General features: G+C 41.9%; 1 protein-coding gene across 1 annotated transcript; it reads right to left on the bottom strand.

Moving 5' to 3' along the window:
* Window positions 1-1,035: 1,035 nt before the first annotated feature.
* Window positions 1,036-18,526, bottom strand: xrcc1 (X-ray repair complementing defective repair in Chinese hamster cells 1). The gene is made up of 17 exons (XM_071926603.2): window positions 18,046-18,526; window positions 17,786-17,878; window positions 17,107-17,214; window positions 16,845-17,003; window positions 15,851-15,928; window positions 15,130-15,253; window positions 14,768-14,874; window positions 14,022-14,190; window positions 13,657-13,900; window positions 12,689-12,805; window positions 8,560-8,641; window positions 8,373-8,472; window positions 6,132-6,177; window positions 4,570-4,706; window positions 3,708-3,798; window positions 3,414-3,489; window positions 1,036-2,264 (listed from the first exon to the last, which is right to left on the bottom strand). The coding sequence occupies exons 1-17, from the start codon at window positions 18,094-18,096 to the stop codon at window positions 2,157-2,159; spliced, it is 1,890 nt and encodes a 629-aa protein (XP_071782704.2). The 5' UTR covers window positions 18,097-18,526; the 3' UTR covers window positions 1,036-2,156.
* Between the last annotated feature and the right edge of the window lie 17 nt (window positions 18,527-18,543).

The following is an 18,543-nucleotide window of genomic DNA, read 5'->3' on the forward strand; positions in this document are numbered from 1 at the left end:
CATTTCTGAAAATCTACATTCTGTTAGACTACATACTGTTAAAATATTATATATTCACTTAAACACAGTTCTTCTGAGTTAGTACCATGTACCAGAGCTGCACACTGACAGTTTCAGTCCTGTGCCTCATGTAGAGTCTTTTACAGTAGAAACCACAGACCAATTCATTTGACATGGATGCAATCAGGAACCAAATAAAGGCATGAAAAAAGCGTGAAAACAGTAATCAACTATTAGAAAGGAATGAGGAGTTGTATGTTGAAACAAAGCACATCTCTGACTTGAAGATACAGTAAGTCATACTGTGCATGAGTGAGAATTAAAACTACAAACCCAAATAATATTAGGCTATCAAAAGAGGGAGGCTATTGTAAGACAAGGTTAAAATTAAAAGAATGAGATCATCAATCAGAGATGGTGCCATTTCAACAGCAGACCTGTCAAACCCCCCCATCGTCTCTCCTATCTCAAGGGCAGATAAGCATTTGAATGAAATATGACATAATGTCATGGTGGCCCCAGTGTTAATTGCCAGAAATCAACCTGCCTTGAGATCTAAATGGATTTAACCTAGCACTCTCCCTTGTATGAAAAGATAATCAGCGCCTGATAAAAGGTGGCAGGACGCAGCGACTGTGTGAATTTACCTCACACAACAACCGTAATGAAGCAGTCCGATCCCCGGCAAGTTTTAAAAATGCATCCTTGCAAAGAATTCAAACGTTTTCATCTTTCCTGCAACCCCTCTTCCCTGTAATCAGCCCTCCTTCCCCCGTCTCTCGTACGCATTCCATCTTTCTAATCCCCTTGACTGAAGAGCAGGAGACCCAGTGGCTCCGGGGCGCGAAACAGGGGGAGAAGTAAATTAGAGAGGAGGGGAGGGCTGGAGATGAGAGATGGAAGGCAAGGGAAGAGCGAAAGGGGCTCTCAGGGCTGCAGACACAGAAACGAAGGCACAGAAGGGATGAGAGCAGCTGAGGACAAAGACGGCATGATGAATAAAAACGAGAGCAAGACAATTCATTAAAAATCCATTTTTATTTAGACAAAATAATTAGGTACTATCAGAAAAGAGGGTAAGACACAGACTTAAACAAACCACCTTTAGACAAGCAAGCAGCCAAAGCTGATTATAAGCCCGAAATCGCCTGATATCTGTGAGCCTTAAGTAGACATTTTGGAAATCGAGTGACGTAAAACACTGACGTTGGTTTTTACGTCCTCACAGCTATCGAGACAATCTATTTCTTGTAAAATTCACCCCACAAACATGGATAAAATCAAAATACAAACTTCAATTTATCAAACTTTAACAACACACAGAACTCCAACACTTTACCACTCCTAGCATTTAACAAAATAAAAAGAAAGAATAAAAAAAAAAAAAAACTCTAATTCATTGACTGAAGTATCCATTTAATTTTCTAGATTTTTGTAGCTTTCCTGCTTTTTGGCGGCGGTAGCCTTAAATAACCGGCACCTTTCACCTGACGTTCTGCTGGTCTCATAACAGTCTGCCCGCTAACACAAGTCAAGAGTCTTATCAATGCCGCTGGCAGTCAGGACAGGATGATAATTCATTTCCAGACAGACCCTGAGGTAGCGGAGGTGAGCAGCACCAGACTGCAGCACAGAAACCAAGAGATTTAACAAGTCCTGAATCAAACAGTGTGTGGCTTTGTTCATGAAGCCCAAGTGGAAGAGCAGCACACTGATGAGGCTGTTACTTTCTGGCCAAGCCGCAAAGCCGAAACTAACAATGTTCAACTAAAAAGCTAATTAGAAACCTAATCCTAACGTTGGCCTCACTAGAGACCTTATGGCTAATCGTAAGCTTAATTAGAAACAACAAAAAACTTTTTTTTTTTTTTGCGGCTTGGCCAAAAGGTGAAAACCTCTGTGATGAAAAAATCTCTTTTATGGAATCTGTTTAGATACTGAATGAGGGCTGAAGACAGTTCATGAATAGTAAGCAGTCTACAGTCAATGTAAGGCATTTATGAACTAGACCTGGGTTATTGCTTCATGTACGTGGGATGAGTGAAGTGATAAATGAGGAAAAAAAAATACAAAAAGGTGTCTATGGCTTTCCCCAATGCTTCTTTATACAGATGTAAAAGTGTGTGTGTGCGTGCACGTGTGTGTACTTGTATTGTTCAAGGGACAACAGAGTAGGGTTGATAGGGCAGCATCTTTTGTCGGTCATTGATTGCGTAAATCCATGTGGGTTTGACAAAGCTCAGGTTGCCGTTCTCCATCAGAGCCTGTGATATGAGAGAGAGAGAGAGAGAGAGCGAGAGAGAGAGAGAGAGAGAGAGAGAGAGAGAGAGAGAGAGAGAGAGAGAGAGAGAGAGAGAGAGAGAGAGAGAGAGACACAGAGAGAGAGACAACGAGTCAACGAGACACAGAGAGAGACAGAGAGAGAAACACAGAGAGAGAGACAGAGAGAGAGAGACAGAGAGAGAGAGACAGAGAGAAACAGAGACAGAGACAGAGAGAGAGAGAGAGAGAGAGAGAGAGAGGGAGAGAGAAACAGAGAGAGAGAGAGAGACAGAAAGAGAGAGAAACAGAGACAGAGAGAGAGAGACAGACACAGAAAGAGAGAGTGAAACAGACAGACAGAGAGAGAGAGAGAGAGAGAGAGAGAGAGGTCATGAAGTGTTCATGTTGCATTACAAATGAACAGATAGGAAGTGGTATGAAACCATTTGAATTAATGAGATCTCTCCACATCAACCTGAAAATAGTACAATATGTAGGTCAACTGGCAACAATTTCCCAGAGAGGCACACTATATTGCAAATTAGAAAAGGTGCAATCCTATAAATTCAGATGCTACGCCTCTAACACGGACCTCACAAAGCTGAAACCAGTCTCAAAAGCCACTTGGTCCCAAGAACGGCTGGGCTGGGGTGAAAATGCAAACTAAACTAAAATATTCAGGTTCCCAATTTGTTTGGGAACAGAATTGCTTTCACTTTATTATACCTTCCAAGATAAAATTAAACACTTATTGCTTTGAAGAAAATGGCTTGGAAGCCCGGGTGCCGATAGTGTTCATTCTGACATGCTCAAAAGAAGTAATGCTTTTTTTTTTTTCTGTGGCTTTTTGAACAGATTGTTGGCTGAGCACTTTGTATAATAGAGCAACACTTAGCCTTACCTCCCTAAGGCCATTACCTCCACAAAATAATCAAAGCCTTTTGTGCATGTGTGTGCAAGAACATAAAAGAAAAGCATGCACACACACACACACTCGAACCCATTGTAATGCTCTCTGCTTCGAGCTACTGTACAACATCATGAGGCTGCAACGGCTGCCAAAGAAATGTGGATGTAGGGAGAAAATGTTGGGTGATGTAGGGAGAAAATGTTGGGTGATGTAGGGAGAAAGAAGAGAGGCCTCAACTCACGTCCTCAAAGGAGTCGTGCCATCCTTCACTGGTCACAACAAACTGCACCTTCTCGTTCATGTAGTCCTCGACCGACCTGGAGAAGAGACAATAAAAAAAAGTGTTTTTGTCAAAGATTTCATGGCAGAGAGTCAGAAAAAGAACAATCACTTCTACTGGCAAGTACAACGAGTATGGGAATTTGTCTTGGTGACAATAACACAAAAGCAAAATTCTGACTTTTTTCATTCTGTCAATTTCCATGACAAATGAAAACTGCAGTCAGTTACTGCTACAAATGTTCACCCTTCTCACCCGTTGAATGCAACGATGTACCGCAACAGTAGCCGTCTCTCGTTGTTAGGGAATTTGCCGTAGAGGAAAAATCGCTTTCCCGTCAGGAAGTCTGGAAGTAATAGGAAGAGGAAGAAGGAGAAAAATGGGAATGATGACACTCAAGTAATTATTACTGCTCTGATAAAAGGGAGAAAGGGGCAAAGCAACAAAGAAAACTGAGAAAACGACATAATTTGACATCTTGGCGTTTGTGTGTGGCCTGAAAGCAAGCAAGCCATTCAGATGCTTGGTATAAAATTTTAAATGTCAAAAGAGCAAGTGAGGCAGGCATGCAACCAGATTTAAGATTTACACTTCCCATCAACTTGGGGACAACTTTGCTTTTCAGAATTTTCAAAGTACTATTTGGTTTTCTCTGCTATTTTTCAATTTATAAGTAAGGAAAAAAATGCCTGCAATTCTTTCGTTAACACAAAATAGATATTTACTAATACTTTGGATATATTTATTCTACACTCAGCTTCATGTTCATCAAGTTGTCATGAAGAAAGTGTGTGCAGCAGTTACAGCTGCTAAGGAGGTTTTTTCAATGTACGTATCGTTTAATTGTTTTAGTGTTACCGTCACAAAATATTAGCATGTATGTATTTTTTTCCTCAAACTAAACCTAGTTAGTCTTCATTGGGGGTTAACGTTATTGCAAACAGACAAAGAAAACATGCTTATTTATTAAACATTTTCAAAAGCTAGGTGTCCCCGAACTTTTGATGGGCAGTGTAGAAGAAACTGAGGATAAAACTACATAGATAAAACTACAAACTACACAGGTGTGGACAAATGAGACAGGAAGACACAGAGGTTAGACATAGGACAGACGTACCTGGCAGCTGGGGGATGGGATGCTCCTCCTCAGCCTCGGCGTCTGTATTCTCGTCCGTCGACCCGCCGTACGGATCCTCTTCTTTCACCGCTTTCCTTCCCGTCTGTGCTTTCTTCTGTCTGCTCTCGCTCTCCACCCTTTTAGAGGGACAAAGAAAAGGACTCTTGAAAGGTTTCATCACATCTTTAATGATATATATGTGGTTCCATGGCTGCCTATCAAAAATCTCTCTACTCTTTTTTTTTTTTTCATCTTTTCCTAGCACTTCTTTTGTACATGATCATTCAATGGCCACAGGAATATTGTCAAGGCACCATGACCCATAATCTCCTTACTACTGATTCATTGTAGTTTTGGTGATGGGAGGAAGTTTATTTTACTGCTCTGGATAAGATGGTCAAGCTCAATGCCTAAAATGTAAAATGTAACGTGAAACAGTACTAATAATGAATGTTACCTGATTTTAATTACTAAATATATCAAAAACAAGGGGCTATTTCTTTAACATGTTACTGTTTTCTAAGTAAACAACAATACTCAATACTGTGATTTACTTTCCTTCCAGCAACAATTTAGTCAGAGGAGGAATCTCATTTCTCAGAAAGCACATATTTCATTTGGCCGCACAACTGAAGGACACAAGTATTGACCAACTCCTGATTGGTGTCCTTGGTGTCCAGAAGCTCTACATACATTATATAGAGCAGCTGGTCCTAATGGCACATCCCATTTACTTTTAACACAATGGATCTGAATCCGACTCATGGCCTTCACTGCATGTCATCCACTCTCTCCCCCGCAACTTTCCTGTCTTTCTCCACAATACACCAGTTATGCAGCAATTCCATAAAAATGGTAATAGGCTAGTGTGTGTGTGTGTGTGTGTGTGTGTGCCAAGATAACGTATTTGCACCAAACACCATGCATAAATCTTCATTCAGAGGAGCCATCAACACCACACAACAAATCATTTCACAGGCTGAGGCCACAGCTAGGTGGACATTAAAGGAATAGTTCACCAAAAAAGGAAAACTCTGTCATTGGCAAACCTGTGTTTCAACTGGCATGAGGGTGTGTAGATAATGACAGAATTTTAATTTTTGGGTGAACTGCATGTAGCTTTATATTGTAGCAAAATACAGGGTTTTTTCCAAATTTCATAATTTACTGAATCTGGTCAGTTGTCAATATAATGTACTGTACACTTGATGTCATTTGTGATGGGACTGAACAACAACATTTCACCATTTCTAGGCGTCCCAAGCCTGTGTAGGATCCCTGCATAATATGCACTCGAAACAAAATTTCAGTTACAAAAGCATTCATTGGGGATTCACCAAAACCTGACAGCTGCTGCTAATGAATTTCAATGAGAGCCCCCTCTCTGTCTGTTGGTAGCTCATTGCACATCCAACACACAATCAGAGGGAAACAATAGCGATTACAGTATTGGAGCAGTAAGAAAGTAGCTGTGGAGTCAACCACTGTAAAGGACACAGGGACACAACCCCCTCCAGATCAATATCAGAGACACTGGTGTAATTTATTTCTTTATTTTTTACCTCTTCAGCTCGTCCTCTGTGTCCATGGCAGACTCATCATCGTCTCCTGTGAAATCAAGTGTTTATTTGTGAGTACAGTAAAATTAAACCATGCTACAAATATTACTGTCCAATGACTATACTAGATTGTTCCTATATCCTAGTTCTTCAAATCACCATCGCTGCACTAATCTTCACACTAAGTTATAAGTGTTATCGTCAAATCATAGCACCGTTACAACTTCCCTGTTCTGTGGCCGGTCAAACAATTAGATCTGCTTTAAAATTTTAGTCAAATTGGGGATGGAAGTGAATCTAGTTGCGTCACGTTCCACACAAGATATTATGGCTATTCCTTTTCTTTAGATTTGGGAGAAAGCAGAACATTACAGACAGAAGAAAACACCTGAGAATTACTGAACTTTGTTTCCTGCAGGAGATTCATGCATGGGTTTGAGAGTCATGACGCACATTAGACTATGTAACACAGTCTCACAGCATTTTATGTGCCAGTATTTTAGCATCGAACCTACTGTATGACAATTCTATTTCAGTGCACAACTTTGGCCCATAGCATGTGGCCCATTTTAGATGCAGAACGGTGTCATATTTCATTTGGGAAAAACTGCTGTGCCTGAAGTAGAGGGAACTTTAGGCTAAAGGATGTTATCGTCTCTTAAACGGGGTTAAAGCTGCAACCACCGAGAAATAATGACGGGAGCTGATGCGTTATATCTTCCTTCCGTCCTCCCTCACAAGATTCCTCGATTTGTGCCTGTAAAACTTCAGGAAGACAATGACACCTTTTTGAGAAATAGCTTAAATGCGTCAGTAATTTTAACACGACCTGCCTTCTCCTTTGCACTCTGAAACATTTACTCCTCTTTGGAAATTATCCTTCAATATTTGTTTGCATGTTATTCTGTCAGCGTACAGCATAGTGACATTAGCGAAGATAAGGTGGCCATTCCTTTTCAGTGCACAACATGGAGAGACTAGTGCACAAATGCGAGGTGAACTGCCGTTTTAATGAAACGCATTAGCAGGTCAAAGGTCGTAACCTTGTTGGTGGCCATTCTATGCTGCAGAAGGAGAGGACAGAGGAAGCTGGAAAATGAAAACGCTGTCTCCCTGCGAATTATCACCCATCCTCGCTGCTCTCTAATGGCATGTATGTATTTGGTGGGTCAGCGTTCGTCATGTCGGCTCACTAATGCACCCCGGCACTTTACTCCTGCCCTCGCATTAACATAGAAATGAGAATCATGCGTAAGTCCCTTCACGGTGATTGCGTCGTTGCTTTCATTCTTCCGTTCCCCTCAAACAGCATCTATATGCTCCTGTCCTTTTCACGGCGCTGCTGTCGATTCATCCATCTCCAAGTCTACTTCATGAAAGTGATCTCTCTCCGCTCTCACGCCGTCCCCTTGCCCCTCTCAATTCATTTCATCCTCTTCAGCTGTAGTGCTACGCTGTCTCCCTCTCAAGTTATTTGAGTCTGTAGCAGTGAATCGCTCTCCATGGCCCGCAGCCATTTACAATTCTGCTCACGGGTCTTTGCACGGCAGATACATGCACAGCAAATCCCCAGCCAGCTTGTTTATTTGTATACGTATAACGGTGTGACAAGGCATGACAGGGACAAAATGATTTTGAAGGTTGTTAGGAGGAGTTAGTTCAAATTTGAGGAGCATCCATCTTCCGTTTCAAATATCAGACCTACTTAAAGTGAGCTCAAAAAAATGCACTGAAAATAAACAAGTTAGCCTACATGCCATACAAAAGAGCATCTGTTTTAACCTATAACACCCAAGAGAATTTCACTTTGATAGCACTGTCTTGTTTTCGTCTCTATCCACTTGCACTGTACCTGAACTCTTCAATTGCCTATTTGATCTTTGCTGTCATCCTTCCATTTCCTCTATTTCACCTTTTCAAGGGGCTGAGTGTCCACTTCTTCCCCTATCATTTAATCCTGTCTGTCATGTCTCAGGTGGACTCCGGTTATCGTTCGACTGAGACACACAATTTAAGACTCTATAAGGTCATCATACAGCTGCTCTAAAAGTGCTTTCTCCCTTATCCCGACAACATTTTCTGCAGTACACGTAACAGCTTCTAATTTAAGGTCAGTCCCGACAGAGTGCTTGAAGTGGCAACGTTGACGTCGACGCCGAACTCGAGCTGAACTTTAGCTTCATTGAACTGCAATGCGTGTCTTTGTACAGTGTGACTTTCTATTCAAGTAAGCTCGATGCAAACCTGGTTCCTCTAGGTCTGTGGAGCCGCCGTACTCATCATCTCCCTTCATCTTTTCTGGCGTCTTTTTAGGAGTGACCCGCCTCTCCTGTTTCTGCGGAGTCTGCGAGAAGATTGGACGACATTCAAAACTTTGATTCATTTTTCATTTGATCATTTCTTTTCAGGTTCAGTAAGTAATACATTTTACCCGCGTGTCCCTCTCCTCTTCACTCTGGTCGTCCACCTCCATCTCGCTCTCTGAGCTGGACTCTGCTCCGTCCATTAAATACCTGAGGGAAGACGAGAAAAGAATTAAGATAAAGGACAGAAGGGAATGAATATACTTCGATACTGTAATGGGAGCAAGATTCAGGGTGCAGGTAATATTTTTTAGGCTGGGCCATTGACGCAGAACCACATACTGTCCTGATGTTTATTTCTCTCTGGTGATCAAGTTCTTTTTGATGTACCTAACATACTTTCTGCATCTATAAATTAAACAATAGAAAAATGAAGAAGTAAACTTTGGAAAAACAAACAAAAACAAGTGAACTAGTAGAGCAAATTATATTCCAAAAAGTGACCAAGGCGTACTGTTAGAGGACAGCATCATGACACCATCAGTAATGTTTTATGCAAAGGTTAAGAGAGTGTTCGAAATGGCGAGAAAAGAAAAGCAAACTGTCCATCTCAATTTCAGAGTCAGTCAGTCTAGTTAAAAAGGTGATAATAACACAAGAGATGGGACATTTACAAAAACAGACAAGCAACCACCATCCCTCCCTCCCTGCTTCCCTCTCACACATGCATGCACACACACACACACACACACACACACACACACACACACACACAGGATACATTTCTCAATGAAGAAGTGACCTTTCCCCCCCTCCCTCACATATTCCTTCAAGCCTCTATAAAGTCACTTGGAGATTATCAGCGTGGAAGTGCGGAAGCGCTTAGAGTGAAATACCACCGTCAAGGGCTAATCATCTCCGCTCACACTGTAGGGAGAAATTCACTGACCTATACTTATATGTCTCATAAAATGCAACGCTGAGGAAATTGGAAAATGAAAAAGGAGAGGGCGGTCAAGGGGAGCGCGCAGAACCTGTTGCGCACGGCAACATGTGCTCCTACCTGGAGATAAGAGAAACAGGCTGGATCTGCTCCAAAGACAATGAATTGGAGACGGATTTTCTAAACTCAGAATGTTTGTTTGAGAACGTACACACAAATTATATTTAGTGTATGAACTTGCAAACAGCTCTGAACCAGAAATAGAGCCCATGTGACTGGGAAACCCCCTTGGATAATGTTAGAGTGTCTGGGAGTTGGACAGTGGAACATCTCCAGACTCTTGTCTCGTGATGACATCATACATTTGAGTGTTTCTCGCCTTAGGAGAAACTTGATCATATTCACAGATCCAGACTGAGCAACAAGTGACCTAGCCTGGTCCCAGACTCGCAGACAGGATGTAGAGGCTAACTGGCTGCAGCATCAGTGTGACTGAAATAATGCCAGAGCGGCTGGATACGGCAGTCACTAGTGATTGGTTAGGGGAAAATCCCCCACACACACACCCACAGAAAACGGCTAATTAGGAGGCAAGCTCAGGCTGAATAATGGAGTGGTAACGAAATGGCCATTCATTCTGAATATCAGGCTACAATGACTTCTACCTTGGGGTTGATTTTCCGTTTAATGTTGTATAAAGGGGCTACAGCAATAACGGCTGTAGATGAAATTATCGTGCCCATAAACATGACATTATAATGGCCTGGCTAGTGTGGCCATTATTGTACAAAGTAGGTCCTTATTAGCACAGTGACTTTGAGCCAAGGTCTTTGAGATCCTGTTTCACTGAAAAAGATTAGTCTATCCTGAACAACTCTTCAAACGATGCACCAAGTACGCGTCTATAACTACTTCTACAGGGCCAACTGCGGACTCCATAACTGCAATTCCAGATAGTTTTAAGGCTCTGATGTATGAGAAGTTATAGCAGAGAGTACTATCACAATCCATCATTTCAAATAGTAATCATTGCGGTCGACGAGCAAGTCTCAGACAAAATGAGCATGTGAAATGTTTCCCACCGAGCTCTTGGGATGCTTCAACAGAGCCTCAGTTTTAATGAGAAATTTGTTTACTCATTTAGTTCCATTGTACTGGGACATTGTAGAGCTGCTCGAGTGCTTTTTCGCTTCCCCCTACCCCCTCTTCCTCCTTTCTGTCTGCGGATCTTCTCCGATTGGATAAAGACTACAGAGAAAGCATTTCTGCGGTGCTGAGCGGAGGACACAATCTCATTAATATATACAGTATATATGGAGGAGGGGCTGCGTTTTTTTTTACCTGTGGACGCATGGCAGCAGCTGACTGAAGTTGTGCATTTGCCTACGAATGCTTAATGACAAACTGTGTGCATGAAGGAGCGACAGATTGAGAGTGTGAGTGAGTGAGTGTGTGTGTGTATTTGTTTGGGTACTTGTCATCATCAAAGTAAGTGGTCCCTTTAATTACCCATGGCAGATGCAGCTTTTAAATAAAGGATACATCATCAAAGCTACGCACTCCAAGCGTTGCACAATAGAGGGGCTGGGCAGGGGAATGGATTAGTCTGGCTGGGGAAACGAGCGAGGGGGAAGGAGAGGAGGAAGGAGGGAGGGGTGACTGATAAGGGCGAGTGTGAGAGAGAATGATGACACAGGCTATAGTTAACTCGTCATTTCTATGCCCTTTCTGAGAGCTTCTGATGATGAATATCTGATTTTATGAGATCACATTGTTGCCCAAACCCTTTGGCTGTATTTATTTTGAAATCTGTACACGTTTATTTTCTGCCCCCTCTCCCTCTCCCCCTCCCTCTCAGTCTCTTTACATGGCTAGTATACACATTGTGGCTGTCCAGACTATTCCTGTCACAATGCAACTCTGACCACTTTCAAAGCTGGTTTTGTAATGTGAGTAAAAATCAATTTCTGCTCATTTGGACCTATCACTTCATGACAAAAATTTCCCTGAAATGACACTGAAAAAGTCACATTAAAATGACTAATTATGGCCAAAGACGTCCAGAAGGAACGTTAACAACAGGTTTGTGACTCTCTATATGTGCAGCAAGCTTGTCCACAAGGTAATCAAGTAATCAAATCAAATTTGATTAATCAAATTTCACCTCAACTCATTTTCGCTGTGGCACTTAAACACAAGGATTTCATAGATTTGTGAGCAATATAAATGGCTGAAGGCAGGATTCATTTTCCTACAGTGTCCAAATTGATGCTGGATAATACCACAATGCCACTCTCAGAAACAAGACGAAGCAAATCATTGTTTTTTGGTGTGGAATAATTAACAGGACACACAGGACATGAATATACTGTGTGCGGGCACTTTTTTTTTACCTTTAATATCGTTTATTTGTATGTTCAGCACCAGGTTGTGCATACACTATTTTTCACTCTCAGAAACAAACCTGTTCTGCAAACAAACCTGTTCTGCAACCTATTCTGCCCTGTGCAACCATCCATTCAACCGCATTGTACACTTGAATTAATTGCGAATGAAAACAGAAGCCTGGGACCTGAGGCAACCTTGGATGACCTCGCGGCGTACGAGCCTGATGGGGAATCGATTCAAGCCAGACACAATCATAATCAAAGTACAGAGGAATTCCCTAAAATATAATGGAAAAAGCTTCATGTAACATAAATACCAATTCCAATTAACTTGGACGTTGCTTTGCCCAAGATGAGCGTGCTATCCTGCATTATTCAGCACACACAGATTCATGTGAAGCGATGACAGAAGACCTTGGTGTTGCAAAAGCTCCCCTTGTAATGAGGCAGATAATTAGAGAGCGGCTGGAGCTGCCTGGGTTGAATTTATGATCACAGCAGGCATCCACTGCTCAAGGTTACAATGTTCACTCTCTGTAGCGAGTGGGCATTGCTGCTGTGAGAGATGATTTTTAGAAGCTTCAATCAGCGTCAGTACTGTACACAGGCTGTACTGTGTGTAGAGGTGCAGAGCCAGCTTAAGAGAACCTATTAATTGGATGTGGATTCATTAGTATTCCCCACACTCTTGTCTTTCAACTGGATGATATGGGTTAAAGCCCTGCGTGAAGTGTCTTTGAGCAAAGAAACGCTGAATCCCAACCAGATCCAGAGGAACCGCTCTGTAGCTGAACCTGTACTCGGCGAGCGAAATGAGAATTTCCCTACAAGGATCAATAAAGTTTCGCCTCATTATTATCATAACTGTAACGATCTCTCTTCACTGGTCCCTTTTGATCCCCCCCCCCCCCCCGCCCGCTCTCTTACCGCTTGTATGAGATCTTCTGCTTCCTCTTATGGCAGTCCATCACCCATTCCTTCCGTACGATGATGCCCCCTGCTGATTTCACTTGGCTGTACTTGGGGGTGTTGGCAAAGGCACAGCTGGAGATTAATCGGTCGAAACAGACACACACACACACACACAGACGTGGTTACATTATTAAAAAGACGCCCAGGGCAACAGTCTGCTCTTACAGCAGAGCACAAGAAATGCAATCAAACTGACTTTCTTGGGAGTAGAAGTCATTTTTGTGACTGACAGTACGCTCATGGAATTCTGTCAACTTGTGCAGGAAAGAGCAGTGTGTACAAGTAACAATAAGGACAAATAAGGACCGCTTTTACATCCCCCCCACTTGCGCCTTAACGTATTTAACATTACACATTAGAGCTGAACAACTAATTGGAAAAGAAATTGAAGTCGCAATATGAACTTCTGCAATTTCCAAATCGCAGAGGCTGCAATTAAGTGCTTAAGAGAGAGGGGCGTCCAAAATTGATTTCTGAACAAGGTGCTTTAGAGCTGCAGGTAATCTTTGGTCCACAAATCAAGTGCAATATTGGTGAAAACCTTTCATCATACTCAAACTCAGTAAATCCTGCACATCTTTTTTTTTTTTTTAACAAAATCACTTTTCTTTAAACAACTTAGTTCTAAAAAAAAGTTCTAAAAAATGTAAGACAAGAAAAACGTTTTAATATCGTTCATCCCTATTGCACATGGCTCATCGCACATATCTTTTATTTTTATTTGTATTGTATTTTTTTTTTTTTCTCATTAGATTTTATGTTGACACCTGCACCAAGAGAAATTCCTTGTACATTGTACTTGGCAAATAAAGTTCTGATTCTGATTCTAATGCATCAATAAACTGTTATAAATGGTGTAGCATGTACAGCCTAAGCACGTAGTTTTCACAGTCTTCCTCACTCCCTTCCTGCATGTCACTTACATAAGGTGCGTGGAGTCGGGGGTCCAGTCGGGCCGGTACTTGGCTCCCATGGCCAGAGCCTTGTCCCTCAGCTCCCCTCTGAAGGGGTTTTGGAAGCCGCTGAGGACAAACACCACCCCCTCCATTAACCGGTTCAATGGAACCTGCTCAGCGCTCGGGGATTTGGCTTTGTGGTGTTTGGGTTTAGGCTCGGGTTTAGACTGGCTCTCCCTCTTCTTGTCAGGACTCTTCTGGGCTGGTGAGGCTGCAGGGAGTAATTAGGAAAACCAAATTAGTTTTGGGTGAAGAGAGAATTTGGATGCCAGGATCGTTGAATGCAATATACACTGAACTAAATTCAAACACTAAGGTAAGAGTGAGTTCACCTTTAGTGGTGCTGGGGCTGGGGGTGCTGGCTGGGCTGGGTTTGGGCCTGGGTCTGGGGGTGGCAGCTTTTCCCTCAGGTGAGCCTGTTGGGCTGGTTTTCTTCAAGGCAGGAGGGGCAGGGGCCGACTGCCGCTCCTTGCTGAACTCAAATTTTCTCTTTACTGGTGGCTATGAGGAAACAGAGAAATAAGAAAGTTAACCAAATTGACACCTTTTCGTGCTTGAGCTATATGAAATAAAACATCCGCTCAGCATCGAAAAACTGATTCTGCAAACTTGTTACTTATTACATTCTTTGAAAGAGGTGACAGGCAATTATAATAAAAATGGCAAGCAACCCTGCAATCACTGCAACCATGTCCAAATCCTTACTAGACTGCACTAAACAATGCAGCGATGATTTATGATTAATATCTCCATTGTTTTGTGCAAAATAGTTCTTTGCTTTTCAGCATGTCAGACAACTTTATAATTACCTTCGCCAACAGAGTTGTGAAGGTAATCTGAGAGCAAATATGCTCTCGGATGTTGATCTTTGGCCAAAAATGTTCTCAGACATCCCAGAGATGGTGTGTTGCTTAAAAACCCCCAACTCTGATGACCCTGGATCAAATCCCACCAACAGCTTTCTCTCCTGTCAGCCCTACTCTCTGTCCCTCTCAGCTTTCCTATTGTCTCAATAAAGAAAAAAAAAGACTGGACGCCTGCTTTCCTTAGAAGAAGCGAAGGATGTGATGGTCCGTACCTGTGGTGATGTAGAGTTAGAGGTGGAGGCTTGGCCTGAGGAGTGGGAGCCTCCACCAGATTGCAGCGCTGCAGCAGCGTAGCTCATCTTCTCGCTCTGAGGCGACACTAAAGAGAGAGAGGCACTGAAGGTTGGTAAGAGAACAAAGGAGCGTTATTCTAACAAATACGCTCGATAATAAAGAATGTCTTTGAAATAACCTCCCCCTTGTCTCCTGGCTCACTTAAGCAGCTTTAAATAAAACTTAATTATTGCACTGCGGGCCATTTATTATTCAACTTGATTATCGCTTTGTTATCATAAGAACCTGAAAGAATTTAATTGGGTATGAGCAGCTGTTACATTAAAACAAATGGATTTACCCTTGAGTGCAGGGCTGGTTTTTGTCACGTTTTCCCGGCTGAAGAAGAGGCTGCCAGGTTGTAGACTGGGTCCGGCGGAAGGCGACTCATCTTTTACCCTGAACTGGCCCAGCTTTGTCAACTTCTGCCACGGGAGAAGAGAGAGAAGTTTAGTGTCAAGGGAAAAGGTACGTTTGAAGTCATATGTTGAGACAAAGCTCAAGTACTGTTTCTCTTAACATGTTTTAATCTGACAAATGATTTCAGAACCTCAGAAACTGTGTAGTTCAATGGATAGAGAATGGCACTACAAACATTGTAGTGACAAACTCTGCCAGGGTTAAAGGTTCGATTCCCACTAGGACCACCATTGCAAACAATGCATGTAATAATGCATTCATAACACTATAAAGGCACTGTGGATAAAAGCGCTTCATGCTAAAACCCAAATGACATTATGAAATTTGTTTTGGTCCATTTTGAGGCTAAGCTTTTTTTCTGCAGTAGAAAAGCAGTTGGAAAGTTTGGGGAAAAGTCACATTCCGATCAAAGTCTTGTTTCTTTTGTTACTGTATATAAACTTTACCTAGAAATTGTAGAGGCCAATATTTCATTAAAGAATGACAAATGTTTGTAGATCTCAACAAGTCTATTGCTGAGTCTCAAGTGAAAAAAAAAAAAAAAAATACATCAATAGGGCGACTGCAGCAGAGGTTAAAGGACGAGACTGTGCTCTACTCACTGGGGAAGTTGCTGCTGGAGGATCACTTTTGTCCGGAGGTGAATGGAACTTCAGAAAGGCCACTCCATACGCAATGTTCTGCAGACAAATTCATCTGATGTTACATTTCACCTGCAGAACTGACTTTAACACTGATGCAGGATTTAAAAGAACATCAACAAAAAAAATCTACAACATTGTTTTAAGATATGCTTGTTATGTAGGATTGTTTTCTTTTCACAGAAGTCACCTTTAGTTCAGTATAACTACCTTTTGGTACAGCGGTCAAATGAACCACTCACTACGCCTCCTCTACAGCTGCAACAGTACTGTATGTCATGCAGCTTGAATGCACATAGTTACTTAATGTTGCATGAGTAGAGAAAACTGTATAAGTCCACTGCCTATGTTGTGTCTTACAGCGTCCCATTGCACTTTATGTCAAGTCCTGTTGTACTTGTACTATGTGACAGAGTACTGTGAAAATATGCAAACCTTACTATGTCTCTACAGCAGTTCTAAATACATGTATTGTAGTACAGTTAGACCAATATATATCGGTTTGCAGTCTGTAAAACCTGCAATTAACTTTTATTTTCTTTGGACATTTTATTCATTAATTTCGTCGTTTAATTAAGTTTTTTGTACATGTATTCCTCATTGAAAGACCTTATGTATCCTAGAGTTTCTCCTATCATTGAATAGGGTCAGCCTGCCCTGCCCACCAAAATCAATTTCATTAGCATTGTTTTCAATGGAGAGTGTTAGTGTCCCATGATCAAAATTTAGTTTCAGAGACTTTCCCACGCAGCCTGGAATAACACTCTTGGAGAAACGCTGAATATATGTATTTTTTTGCCATGAAAATGGTCAGATTTAAAAACACTGAATATCGGCACAGAATAACGACTTTTGGTGACTTTAGTCTAAAAATATATCGGTCTTGAAAAACTCATATCAGGCGAACCCTAATCTGCTCATACTGAATTCCCTGGGTGATCCCTGGGTCTCTCACCTTGCTGTACGGCTGGCTGCACACAATCTTCACCCTGTCCCACTTCTCCTGCGCCGTGCTCTTCTGCAGCTGGTTGGGCCCAAAGAAGCGCACCCGGTTAGTGTTGGTGCCATTTCGGCTCTCCGTGGGCGACATGAAGGAGGACGTAACCAACAGAACCTAGAAGAGAGAGAATAAAGTCAACGAAATTAAAATTACTAAGGGGTAGAAGGTGGAAGAATTACTAATTATCACCCAGAGTACACTGGTTTTGCAAGAATACCTCATAGTCCTGGTCTCTGACAGCCGATGAGTTCCCCACCAACACCTCGATGAAAGCTGACCCTTCGTTTCCAATATCTATGCTGTGCACCTGCTCCTCCTTCTCAAACTGAGAGAAAAGCAAAACAGCATCGGTTAAAAGCTCTTATACAGGGTGTGCAAGAGTCAACAGATCTGCTAGCCTTATCTTAGTCATATCTATCAGAAGAGAGTTAACTAAGAAAGCTCAGGATATTCTTCAGGACACTCTGCTGCACCCTCTTTTTTCTGAGTTTTAACCTTCTTCCCTCTGGGCGTAGGTACAGGCTCCCTAAAGGTAGCAGTAACAGATTTCGGTGCTCCTTTAACCCTGAGGCAATCCGCAAATTAAATATGTAACTGTAGTTAGGCGCGTTGAACATGGGCCTGTTCCCTGCTTATGCATACGTAGGGGGAGGATGTAGGCCTACAGCTTTTTCGAATTGCCCCACTGGGGATAATAAAGATTTCTCTACTTTACTCTCTTAGCAGCTGCAACCACTTTGAAACATAAGTCTTATAAAAGTAAGCAGTTACTTTGATACATGATTATGGGAAAGAAAGGGGGAAAATATATACTGTATGTGTAGGTAAGAACCAACCATAACTTTTGAACACAATAAGTTCATCTAAACAATGACAAAACTGATGGAGAAACTTACCTGTAGAATGACAGATGTTTGCTTCTCCCCGGGTCTCGCTGCCTTCCACTTCCTATAGGTGTCAGAGCTTAGCAGGTTGTCAGCCTTGTGAGTCTGTTATGAAAAAATGATGGTTGAACTGATGCTCACATATGGCTAAATGCTGCATATTTGACTTAACCACAAAGGTGTAGCGGCAGGTCTTCATTTTTGAATAAGGAAAGCCGTGGGTTGCTGCATATATTCACAAAAGCAACGAAAGAAACGGAAGGATAACTCACATTGTCCTCGCTGCTGCAAGACACGACGTGCTTCAGTTTGATTTCTGGCATGTTGTTGTTGCAGACTTTGACACACTGCCGTTATCCTGTGTGAAGTCAATAAACCTTTCTAGCGGTATCGTGACTGGCTAGCAAAGAATAAAAAACGGCAAATTTATTTTGGCCGTAATTGCAGCCACGAAAAGTAAAAAAAAAAAAGTATTTGTTTGCTGATCGGCGTTAGGTAGAAAGCTTGCTAATGTGTTAGCTTGCTAGCAAACAATAGAGAGTGTGTACTTTTGCTAATTAGCTTGATGATATAAACACAGCTAAAGGGCTATTACACGTGGACTTTTACAATTATTATGTACTTGGAACATAGTCGCCCGCTTTCTCGGTAACTTGGCACTAAAGTAGACATCAGCAAATACCGATTAATACTTTTAATTTAAAGTAAAATGAATGAGAATACGAACTCATTTTCGCACCAAAACCCTGATGTGTGTCGTGTTGTGACGT

The sequence above is a fragment of the Centroberyx gerrardi genome, chromosome 12 (genome assembly GCF_048128805.1).
Source record: "Centroberyx gerrardi isolate f3 chromosome 12, fCenGer3.hap1.cur.20231027, whole genome shotgun sequence".
In the NCBI taxonomy this organism is placed as follows: domain Eukaryota; kingdom Metazoa; phylum Chordata; class Actinopteri; order Beryciformes; family Berycidae; genus Centroberyx; species Centroberyx gerrardi.

Bases quoted from the DNA above. Each gene is read 5' to 3' on its own strand.
- xrcc1 (XM_071926603.2), bottom strand. From the start codon at position 18,096: ATGCCAGAAATCAAACTGAAGCACGTCGTGTCTTGCAGCAGCGAGGAC. The intron at 17,004-17,106 runs GTATTCTTGCAA...TCTCTCTTCTAG, and splicing joins TCAGAGACCAGGACTATGAG to GTTCTGTTGGTTACGTCCTC. The intron at 15,254-15,850 runs GTGAGTAGAGCA...CTCCCGTGGCAG, and splicing joins CTCCAGCAGCAACTTCCCCA to AAGTTGACAAAGCTGGGCCA.